We start from the raw sequence: 12,525 nt of genomic DNA, 5'->3' as shown, positions 1-12,525 counted from the left end.
CGTTTTTCAACTTGCAGTTGCTTATTTATGGCATTACAACTTTGTAATTCACGCTTTTCTTCATTGCAGTCAGTTTTGTAACTGTTGCGTATAATTCATACGTGTTTGTAAACCATTCATGTCTTTTAACTTTTCTAGTTAATTGTCATTATGTGACCGGCTGGTTGCAGTTCAAAACAGCAGGATACATATTTGATTTAAGAACTAAAAACAGTCATTATACTAAAGTCCAACAGGTCCTGTTTTGTTTTTTTTAAAAAAATATCCATATAATGTTCTTCCTTCTCTCTTAGAACACATGAGCAATTTGAAAAATTGTTTTATACCGGCAACACACAAGCTCTATTGTCACCCCCGAAGAAGCCCCGTTGGAGCGAAACGAATGGGACCTCCGTCGGGTCACTAAGATAAGTGCTTGATATTTAAAGACAATGATGTTTTTCCAATATTGAATCACATTTAGAGCTGCTGGTTTTTTCATGCTCAATTATTAATAAGAGAGATTTTGTTAAAAATCTTTTAGAAAAAGTTATAAACACTGCACATATTTGATAAGTTTAAAATTAATATCATATAAAAATTATCAAAAATTAAAAATCCACACAGGGGGTTTTTGACCAGTGATGAAAACCAACCCCAATTGGCTATAGTCTTCTTGATTCATATTCCAGGGGTTTTTTAAAGTCTTTTCTTCTCTGTTTTAAATTTACATTATATGTAACAATTGGATGATCCATTTTGTTTATTGATCTCTATATCGTGTTTTGGACACTCCATTAAGTTTCCATTCAACATTTCAGTTTTGAACATACAGAACACAGAAAACACCTTTGCCTAGTATGGAATATGTAATCACAAACTAACCCCTCTCCCTTTTACGAAACTGTAATGTGGTTTTTGGCCATGGTGGTAACAGCTCAGAGTCTCATAGAATTCTGAGCCATTACCACCATGGCCGGTGCTAAAAAACTCTCTACAGTTTTGTAAAAGGGGGGATAAAATAGAAAAACGTAGACAAAGGTTAAATTGAACCACCAAGAAGCTGGACTTTGCATACAATGCAACACCACAGAAAGTGATGCATCTCCCCTAAAGCAAAAAAAATAAACAGAATTTTTTTCTACATTGTCTTCTCTGGTTTCTGCTTTCCTCATGGTCTTGTCACTCTCTTCCTTTCATCCACTGTCTACCCTCTCTCTGCCCCTTCTATATGGCATCTTCTCTCCTTGTATTCCCCTTCCATCTCTCCCTTCACCCCTATTATTCTGGCATCCATCTTCTTCCCTTCCCTCCTCCAATGGTCTGGCATCTCTCTCCTCTTCTTCCCTTTCCTCTCCCACACCCCCATGGTCTGGCATTTCACTCTCTCCTCTCCCTTCCCCCCACTTCCATCTACATCTGCCCCCTTTCTTTCCCTCCAACCCAATTCCATCCAGTATCCTTCCCCCTTATGTCTCTCTCTCTCCTTTCCCTGCACACCAATTCCATCAGCATCTGCACCCTTTCTCTCCCTCCACCACCCTTCCATACCACCCTGACCCCCTTTTTCTCCCTCCACCACCCTTCTATGCTCCTCTCTCCCTCCAAACCAGCAAGATCCCATGATGACTGCTTCTGTTGCCTCTGCCAGATGTAAGTGACGTTGGAGGGGGTGGGCCGGCAGACACAGGGAGTTGCGGCAAGGTTCCGCTATGACTGCAGCTGCCGGTCCACCCCTTCCGACGTCACTTACGTCTTCTGGAGGCAGAGGCGGCAAATGCAGTCATCGCGGGACCTTCCTGCACTTCAGTGCGGCTGCCAACTCTGCTTCGGAATAAGTACGTCAGCTGCGCTGAGGTGCAAGTGCCATTTAGAGCAGCTCGGAAGGTTCTGGATCCAGCCGGCTGTGTACCCCCCTAGGGCTGGCACCCGGGGCAGTCTGCCACTGTACGAGGAGACAAAAAATAATAAAAAGAATGGATAACTTCAAGTTTCAAGTTTATTAGTTTTTAATATCCCGATCATAAAACAAATATCATAAAACTTGACTGATTTAGACATGTCATACAATTATAACCACAAAAATATGTCATAAAATGTAATTCTAAACTCAAGACTCCAGACGAAAAGCAGACTATAGAAAGGAAACCAGAAAAGACCAAACCCATAGTACTAAGATCCAAATGCTAAAATCGGACATGTCCATTATGAAAAGACGTGTGGAGCACTGCTAATTATAACGAGTGAGTCTTTAAAATATGAGACGGTAACGAATAACCAGACCTGGTGGACGGAAGTGATAAATACTGGAGCCAAAACCAGAGCACCGTGATGAAACTTGAATGGAAATATGGATACCTATTTATACTTTTGAGTAAAATTGCGATGCGAACATGTCATAGAAAAGAATAAATAATGTGTAAACTAAAAACCAAGAACAATATATTTAACACCAAACTCAGAATTAATGAAATAACATGCTAAAAGAACTTATCCCCCCCCTAAAATAGGGCATATACATACTTAAAATGATGGCTGGTTACAAACAGTATGCCTAAACTATATAGACCTAAACAGGGCAAAAGTAAACGTATGGGAAATGAACAGCTGATAATACAGAGTGTATCTTGAAAACATAAGCCAATAGTAGCTCAAAGACAAGCCGACCGGGTAGATGAAAAGTGAAACATAGGAAAGATATAAATTATTGTTCAAATGAGTTTCTATTAAAACCAAAGAATAAAACCACAGCACTCGGGAAAGTAAAAAAGGGAGAGTAAAATGGACTTACCGAAAAGGTCTCTGCACTGATGAGATAAACTCGTACGCAGAATAAATGTGAACACACGACAGTGGGGCTATGATCCGTTGAAAGAGGCGCCAAAAAAGTGTCGGCAATGGATTGAATGCACACTGATAGGGGAGGGGCATCGGGCTGTTTAATAAATAAAAAAGGCTGTTTAATAAATAAATGAAAATTCTGGTGAAAAACTAAATAAAACCAAAACCATGATAAAATGCCGAACCTGACTGCAAGTGGTAGTGAAAGTAGCATAAGGCACCCATAGTACTGTTAGTGCCAGAGCTGCTTAGAATAAAGAACTGTGCTGTATATGAGGAGAAAAAAGAAAGATGAGGTGATAAGATGTAAAGTGCTGGCCCCTCACTGCACCATTTGATAAAACTAAGGAGCGATGTTCTAGAACAGGGGTGCCCACACTTTTTGGGCTTGCGGGATACTTTTAAAATGACCAAGTCAAAATGATCTACCAACAATAAAATTTTAAAAAAAAACCCACAAAGCACACTTTATCATTCCTATTCCGGGGTTTTTTCAAAGAGGTCAAAGCAGATGACATTATGCACTGTCACTTCAGTAACAACCATACAAAAATACTAAACCACGATAGCAGTTTTTAGCGCAATGTCCAGCGCTGCTCTCGACGCTCATAGGCTCCCTACGCTAAAAACCTCTATTGTGGTTTAGTAAAAGTGGACCATAGTGTAAAATATAGACAGCAGATATAAATTCAGCCACATTTTGATCACTAAATTTAAAATAAAATCATTTTTCCTACCTTGTTGTCTGGTGATTTCATGAGTCTCTGGTTGCACTTTCTTCTTCTGACTGTGCATCCAATCTTTTTTCACTTCTTTCAGGCTGTATGCTTCCTCTCCTCCAGACCTCATTCCCCCCCCCAACTTTTTCTTTCTCTCTCCCTGCCCTTTCTTTCTTTCTCTCTTCATGCCCCCTTTCTTTTTTTCTGTTTCTCTTCTTTCCTTCTGTCTCCCTGCCTGCCCTCTTTCTTTCTTTCTCCCTGCCCTCCCCCAAGCCACTGCCATCGGGGAACAGGCCCCCAAGCCGCCGCAACCATCGGATAACAGGCCGCAAAGCCGCCGCCCCAAGCTCTCCCTGCTTCGGGCCAACCAGCATTCCTCTCCCCTACGTCAATTCTGCCGTTGGAGAGGAAGTTCCTGCCCAGCCAGGCAGTGATTGGCTGGCCAGAACTTCCTCTCCGACGGCAGAATTGACGTCGGGGATAGGAAGGCTGATCAGCCCAAGATCGTGATCGACCTATTGGGAGAAATGCTGCCGGGTCCTGCCTTCACGGAAACAGAAAGTAGGCAGGACCCGGCAGCAAGAACAGCAAATTGTAAGCTTCACTGACCTGTCTCCCGCCTTAGCCAGTAGCGAACACATGCTTCGGCTTCCCTTCCCTTCTCTCCCCCCCCCCCCCCGACATAACTTCCGGTTTTGGTGGGAAGAGAAGGGAAGCCGGCACACACACGTTAGAACCCCGGAGCATAAGTTCGCTACGGGCTAAGGCGTGAAATCTCTAAGCCGTTTTTTTTTAAATGTTGAGCAGTGGCAGCAGAAGCAGAATTCAGGAATGGATGATAGCCGGACGGTCATCTAAATTAGCTGGGCGGACCACCCGGCTAAAAGGCCCTAGGGAGAACACTGCAACCGGATGCGGTGTGCCATATAACTGGGTATAAAAGCGCAAAATTGTAATTTCTTTAATAAGACATTACCTATTTTTTTCTGAGGCCCTCCAAGTACCTACAAATCCAAAATGTGGCCCTGCAGATGTCTAGTATGCCTATCAATGCAAGCCTGATTTCTAGAAATTTTTAGACATACAGAATGATTATATACACTGCTTATTGTGCCATATAGAAAAATGTTTATTTTGAAATCTAAGTTCCTGTGACTCAAGCTTAGAACTCTGACCTCTAAACAAACTGACATCATATTGTATTATTTCAGAGAGGCACCACTGCAAATATTCATTTTACAGCCATCATCACACCTTCTATGAATTTGTGAATTCTGCTGCATACCTTATCACTAATATTAAGTGCATCACTAACAAGCAATTTTATTATTCAATGTACCCAATTTAAATCTAAGGATGATCACTTTTGTAAAATGACAGTGTTCAGAAAAAATTAAATATAGATTAAACATAGAACATTTTAGATTAATGTATTGTTATGAATTTTAAAATAAGCTTTTTAAAACAAAGTTAATTAGTTAGGAGAAGCAGACAAATAAAAAATCAAGTTTTCAGTACCTTATCTCTGGCTACAGGGAGAGTGGTTTCTATGTGGTCTAAAAATGGAGAATGTTTCAAAGGCGGGAGACATCCATTCACATCAAATACATTTGGCATATGAAAAAATGGCAATATAAGAGATGCTGGAACAGAATATCTGCGTTCATCTTGTAAAGGCACTGTTTGGTGAACTAGAGCTGACTGATGGGGTGGTGAATTAAATCTCTGCCGCTTCACATCATATGGAACATTTTGCTCATCACTTCGCCGCCTGAAAAACATGAACCATATCCAGTTTGCTACTTAAAACAGGCCACAAATTTTAAGTTAGAGAAACACCACCTCAAAACACCCAATACTAGTTTAGCTAGTAATAAACCTGAATTATTTCATCAGCAAATTATTTTTTAAATATGCCTACACACTGTAGAAATGAGTCAGTCGCTGCATAAAAAGAATACTTCATTTAAATGCATGCAGTTCCCATATATATATATATATATATATGTTTTCCCATATACAGGCAGTCCCCGAGTTACATACGCCCAACTTAAGCACGATTCGTACTTAAGAACGCAGTTGCAGCTTCATTTGATTTCACTGAGCTGTATTTCCAGTGGCATAGACTCCTACACTGTAGCAGATTCAGGAGCGATGCATGGCCACATTAAGAACAGTGTGTGGTTGTGCAAGCTGTACCTTAGTGAGAATACTGGTAGGGAATGTTGGCCTTTTTGTCACCTGGGAGCAGAGGTAAGCAGCAAGAATCTTAAAATCTACAATTTCTGAGTTACATACAAATCCAACTTAAGAACAGCTTTAAAAATGTAACTCGTTCTTTAACCTGGGGACTGTCTGTACTCAAAAGTGTATTTTTGTTTATTTAAAAACAGTGGTACAGTGAATTGTTTGCTATGTGCAAGTTCTAAATTCATTCCCATTAGTAATGTGAAAAACATGTAAAAAGGCAACTTACTGTATTATCCATTCACAATGTTGAATCTGTCTGTGTAGTTTAGAATGTACAGACAGTAAAAAGTGTAATCTGGGCAAAAAAGAACCTAGGTTCATTTGATGGGTCTTCACAGCTCATTCTAATCAAAGCATTAAGGTTCCTACTCAACCTTACTTAATCTAATGCTTGTTTAAAGGAAGAATATTGCAAAAAAAATAAAAAAATAAAAAAATGTAGTATTCTAAAATGAACTCTAATATCACAGAAGGCTGTAAATTTGCAGCAAGCTGTTTTAAAAAGAATATATTGATAATAGGGATACTGATATTATTGCATGTATATTATTCTTGGACAACTTCAGTCAAGTTCCCCATCAAATTTTAAAAAATTTTCTACTACAAATTTGATTTCCTAAGGCAAACTTTATTCATACCTAGCAATTTCCTTTCAAGTTCTACCATATATACTCAAATATAAGATGAGATTTTTAAACCCAAAAAATGGCCCTAAAATGGGGGTCTTGTCTTATATTCAGGTCAGCGCCTACCCGCCCCGACTTGTTGCAGGCCTCTGCCAGGCCTGCCATATGACCTGGTGGGCCGGGACAGGAGGGATCCCTCCCATTTCCTGTCCTGGCCGACTCTTGACAAATTTTTTACCTCCCTTTGTGAACCTTTTTGAATCCCTGGTAATCCAGTGGTGTACCAGGTAGGAGCAAGCTTTCCGCACTCCTGCCCCACGCTGAGCCCCTCTGAATGGCTGCTGCAAGTTCTCACGGTGTACCGGGCAGGAGTGAGCTTTTTGCGCTCCTGCCCAGCATTGAGTCGCTTGCTGAATGGCTGCCACCAGTTCTCGCAGGACTTTTGGGAACTGGCGGCAGCCATTCAGGGAGCAGCTCGGGGCTGGGCAGGAGCATGGAAAGCTCGCTCATGCTCAGTACACCGCTGGGCTACGAGAACTCGAAGCAGCCATTCAGGAATGGGCTCAGCGCAGGGCAGGAGTGGGGGAGGCAGGTAAAAAAATTGTCAGAGTCGGTCGAGAAAGGAGACAGAAGGGATCCCTCCTGTCCCGGCCTACCACTGGACCATCAGGTCATAATGCAGGCTCGGTGGAGGCCTGCAGGACATCAGGAGAGAGGAGGGACAGGGTAGGGAGGTGGGACAGGGTGCAGAGCCTAGCAGGGAAGGAGGAAAGACAGGGTGGACAGCCTAGCAGGGCAGGGAGGGAGGGGGGACAGGGTAGAGAGCCTGGCAAGGTAGAAGTGAGAGGGGTTGGGTGCAAATCCTGTTAGGGCAGTGCACATGAATATTACCCCCCCCCCCCCATATTCAAATCAACTTTTTTCCTCCTTATTTGGAGGGGAAAAGGGTACCTCGACCTATATTCGACTTGTCTTATATTCAAGTATATACGGTACTAGATCAGTAGTTCAATGGGTTATGCCCCCTTACCAGCAGATGGACTGAATTATTCCAATGAAACACCAGTATAAGAGCTGATGCAACCTTGAATTCTCCAGTACACCACTGCCAAAGCAGGATTACATCTATCTTGCCAAATACCACCTGAAATCCCATCTAAATCACTGCAGCACAAAGCATGAGAACTAGATTTCCAGTAAATTATACAGTACACAAATAAACTAAGAAAAAGCAGAAGCCTAAAAAATATTCCATATAACGTAACAAAATTTTATTTATATACCGCAATACACCGTGAAGTTCAATGGGGTTAACAGTAAGATAGAGGATCATACATAAGAGGGGAGGGCACAACAAGTAACATAGGATTGTAAACAACAAAGGATCGTGGCAGATCAGTCAAATACAATAAAGGTGAGGCAATAAATGAAGAACTCAAGAAATAAACAGATTGGATCTCGGGACAAGTTCAGATACAGTAAGGGAGGAATGAGTCCATACATAGAGCCTTCCTTCGTTTTGAGGAAAATGAGAGAGACATACAAAGAGGGAACAGGTTTTAGTGCTCTAGAAGGAATTTAGTGAACAGATATGTTTTTAATTTTCGCCTGAAAAGCATGTACGAAAAGAACAACCCATAGGGAGTAGTTCCCAGCTGTAGTTGGCTGCTTGATATGATAGTAGTTTAGTCACCTAGGCTTTTTTAGGTTTTCCTAGCAGGTAGGAGTAGGCAAAGATAGAATTGGAGAGCAAAAGGCGGGATGGGGGGGTGAACTCAAATAATTCAGTCACATAGTTTGGTAGGAGGCCATAGAGAGCTTTGTACATGAAGTAACCATTTTGAATATAGATCGGGCCTCATTCAGGAGCCAATGCAGTTGCTTATAGTAAGGCGTGATGCAGTCAGTTTTCCTTAAGCCGAAGATATGGCATACCACCGTTTGCTGAATTGTCCGGAGTCTGTTGAAGTGAATCTTGGGGCATGAGATGTAATTGAGGTTGCAGTAGTAAAGCATGCATAGGATTTGGAAGGGAAGAGTGTCAAAGTAGGAATGAATTGATCATAGTTTCCAGAGTGCTGTAAAACCTTTGCGGACCACTGCAGCGATTTGGTTTTCCATGGTCATTTTTCAGTCTAGAATCACTCCTAGTATTACATAATAACATACTTATAAACTGCGTAACCGTAAATTCAACGCGGTTAACAAAAGATTAATAATAGCTTAACATAAGAAACATATAGCTTAGTTCACCAAATACTTTGAAAAGAGATAAGTTTTCAGTTGACTTCTAAAATGTTTATAAATTATTGCAAGCGCTTGACGAATTCAAATTTTATTTGGGATTTACGTTGAACTACCAGAAATCTATGGCCCTAGCTAGCCCCATGACACTACAACAGACATGGAGTGGTCACTTCCCATTTACGTGGGCTCAGACTTCAATTCGCTATTTGGGGGTACAGATCCCCCGAGACCTTACGACCCTGTACTCCAGCAATATCACCCCATTGCTTCAAGACACCTCACAACATCTACAGAATTGGTCCACTTTTCCCTTATCGGTGGCGGGCCGGGTAGCCCTTTTTAATATGGTGCTCTTTCCCAAATGGTTATATCGCTTCCAGGTTTTACCTCTGCTGCTGTCCCATGCCCATAACATTCATTTAACGAAAGAGCTACAGTGTTTTCTATGGGGTGGTAAGTGACCACATATGCCCTTGCTACGGATGTGTCTGCCCAGGGATAGGGGGGGCTATGGTTTATTAAATGTACGTTGGTACGCTATGGCTTGTCAGATGAGACATATTAATGATTGGTTTAGAGGAACATCTGATTTTTCTGCTACACCTCTGGAGTTATCTTTGCTGGCTCCATTCCATGTGAGCTATTTTCTACATGTGGCGGATCCGAGGATGCGTCCTTTGGTGTCTCATTACCCCATTTTTACGCCGGCCAGAAGGACATGGAGATGGGTCTGTAAAACAGCCAAATTGTCCTCTAGGGTGTCTTTATATTTGCCTATACTGGGTAATGGAGCTTTCCAGCCGGGCATGCAAAATGCCACCTTTCTTAGATGGCAAGCACAAGGTCTATAATATCTTTTTCACCTGTTTTCGGAGGAGGGGAGCCTGGTCACACTTGCCGAGCTGCAACGAACTTTTGACCTACAGGCTAATGATCTCTTCGCCTATTACCAGATCCGTCACTATGTTCAGTCCCTCCCAGTGGCTGCCCTTACTGAAGTCTTCAGGGAGGCGCTTTCGGAACTCTTCAGCCTTTCAGCCCAACAGAGGATTCCTCTACGATTTCATATTGTGGGGATCAGGGATTGCCAACCAAGTACGAATCTGGATATATTAGCGACAGCGTGGACTGAGGACTTGCATTGCCAGTTGATTGCTCAACAGTTACAACGGGTCCTGAAGAACATTCAGAAGATGTCACCCAATATTACTCACTGGGAAATGCAATTGAAAATTGTTCTTAGACTTTACATTCCACCGGAACGTGCAGCCCGGATGGGGATTACTGCGTCGCATTCTTGCCTGAAATGCAATCAGGCTCACGCATCTTTGAGTCACATGTTTTGGGCCTGCCCCGCAATCCAACAGTTTTGGAGACATCTTGGCCTATATACCACATCGCTTTGGGGAAGGCGATGGCTTCCGCAACCGAGGGCGTTATTTGGATTTTATAATATAGCCTCGCCCAAACCCAGGGGAATGTCAGCATTTATCTCCAGAGCCCTTTTGATGGGAAAAAAAGCCATCCTCACCAACTGGCTCTCCCATGATCCCCTGTCATATGCACAATGGAGATCCCTAATGATAGTGCATGCAACACTGGAGAGACGCATGGTGGGAGATTTGACTCTTGGCCCGGGTCGCAAATTTTGTCAGGTGTGTGAGCACTTCTGGCAGGACCTCACACCGCGTGCTCGCAGTAGACTTTTGAATCTTTAAGATTTTATTCCCACTCTCCGCTGTTGGACTGGCCATGGATTCTTGGGGAGAGGAGGGGGGCAGGGGAGGGGAACTGATTATATTGTTGAAAATGTTATTTCCTGAATGGTACTACTATTTGTATTTGCTTCTTACTGCTGGAATAATAAAAATCATTTAAACATAAAATGTTTATAAGAACAAGCACTGCGTAACAAAAGTCAAAATTCCCTATCATAAAAGCAGCCTGGAATGCTAATGTATGTTCTAGAGATTTCGTACTCTTACAACCTTGAGCAGATGGAAAAATAAACAAAGCATGTGATCCTCTTCTATGTTTATAGAATGCTATAAGGAATCTATCAGTCATGTAAGCTGAAGCAATTCCATACATGAATTTGTAGCAAAGACAACCAACTTAAACAAAACGCGAGCCTCCATCAGAAGTCAATGCAATTCACGGTAGAAGGGTGTCACTTGATCGTATTTCTTCAAGCCATAAATCAATTTCACCGCCGTATTCTGAATTAATCTGAGCCTAGCCATCTCTTTCTTAGTGCATGTTAAATACACTATATTACAATAGTCAAGAAGTCTCAACAACAGTGATTGAGTAGATTCTGCGCCGTTCAAGGAGGAGGGTGTTTATGAGCAACTTGAAAAACTGAAGGTGGACAAAGCGATGGGACCAGACAGGATTCATCCCAGGATACTAAGGGAGCTCAGAGAGATTCTGGCAAGTCCTATTAAAGACTTGTTCAACAAATCTCTGGAAACGGGAGTGATTCCTGGGGATTGGAGGAGAGCGGATGTGGTCCCTATTCATAAAAGTGGTCACAGGGATGAAGCAGGAAACTACAGGCCGGTGAGCCTCACTTCAGTTGTTGGAAAAATAATGGAAGTGTTGCTGAATGAAAGGATAGTGTACTTCCTTGAATCAAATGGGTTACAGGATCCGAGGCAACATGGCTTTATAAAAGGTAAATCGTGCCATACGAACCTGATTGAATTTTTTGATTGGGTGACCAGAGAGCTGGATCGAGGACATATGCTAGATGTAATTTACTCAGATTTCAGCAAAGCCTTTGATACAGTTCCTCATAGGAGGCTGTTGAACAAACTTGAAGGGCTGAAGTTAGGACCCAAAGTGGTGAACTGGGTCAGAAACTGGCTGTCGGACAGACGCCAGAGGGTGGTGGTTAATGGAAGTCGCTCGAAGGAAGGAAAGGTGAGTAGTGGAGTCCCTCAGGGATCGGTGCTGGGGCCAATCCTATTCAATATGTTTGTGAGTGACATTGCTGAAGGGTTAGAAGGAAAAGTGTGCCTTTTTGCAGATGATACCAAGATTTGTAACAGAGTAGACACTGAAGAGGGAGTGGAAAATATGAAAAAGGATCTGCAAAAGTTAGAGGAATGGTCTAATGCCTGGCAACTAAAATTCAATGCAAAGAAATGCAGAGTAATGCATTTGGGGATTAATAATAGGAAGGAACCGTATATGCTGGGAGGAGAGAAGCTGATATGCACGGACGGGGAGAGGGACCTTGGGGTGACAGTGTCCGAAGATCTAAAGGTGAAAAAACAGTGTGACAAGGCAGTGGCTGCTGCCAGAAGGATGCTGGGCTGTATAAAGAGAGGCGTAGTCAGTATAAGGAAGAAGGTGTTGATGCCCCTGTACAGGTCATTGATAAGGCCCCACTTGGAGTATTGTGTTCAATTTTGGAGACCGTATCTGGCGAAGGACGTAAGAAGACTTGAGGCAATCCAGAGGAGGGCGACGAAAATGATGAGGCTTGCATCAGAAGACGTATGAGGAGAGACTGGAAGCCCTGAATATGTATACCCTAGAGGAAAGGAGAGACAGGGGAGATATGATTCAGACGTTCAAATACTTGAAGGGTATTAACGTAGAACAAAATCTTTTTCAGAGAAAGGAAAATGGTAAAACCAGAGGACATAATTTGAGGTTGAGGGGTGGTAGATTCAAAGGCAATGTTAGGAAATTCTACTTTACGGAGAGAGTGGTGGATGCCTGAAATGCGTTCCCGAGAGAGGTGGTGGAGAGTAAAACTGTGACTGAGTTCAAAGAAGCGTGGGATGAACACAAAGGATCTAGAATCAGAAAATAAGATTAAATATTGAACTAAGGCCAGTACTGGGCAGACT

The 12,525-nt window shown here is 42.4% G+C and overlaps 1 protein-coding gene across 8 annotated transcripts in view; it reads right to left on the bottom strand.

The window, feature by feature from the left end:
- TENT2 (terminal nucleotidyltransferase 2) overlaps window positions 1-12,525 on the bottom strand; it is a 237,693-nt gene that overhangs the window by 169,575 nt on the left and 55,593 nt on the right. For 4 of the 8 annotated variants that reach the window (XR_004537976.1, XM_033929630.1, XM_033929621.1 and 1 more), the window contains exon 3: window positions 5,058-5,310. The exons of 3 other annotated variants lie outside the window; for them this stretch is intronic. Coding sequence is in view for 4 of the 5 variants with exons in the window: in XM_033929630.1 (XP_033785521.1) it covers window positions 5,058-5,310 (253 nt within the window). In the remaining variant the exon portion in view is untranslated. Of the gene's footprint in view, window positions 1-5,057; window positions 5,311-6,015; window positions 6,128-12,525 lie in introns of those variants that run through there. One more of the 8 variants, XM_033929647.1, reaches the window with a different exon arrangement.

Source organism: Geotrypetes seraphini, chromosome 1, assembly GCF_902459505.1.
Source record: "Geotrypetes seraphini chromosome 1, aGeoSer1.1, whole genome shotgun sequence".
In the NCBI taxonomy this organism is placed as follows: domain Eukaryota; kingdom Metazoa; phylum Chordata; class Amphibia; order Gymnophiona; family Dermophiidae; genus Geotrypetes; species Geotrypetes seraphini.
Note: the sequence above shows the minus strand (reverse complement) of the source record. Positions and strands in the feature narration are given on the sequence as shown.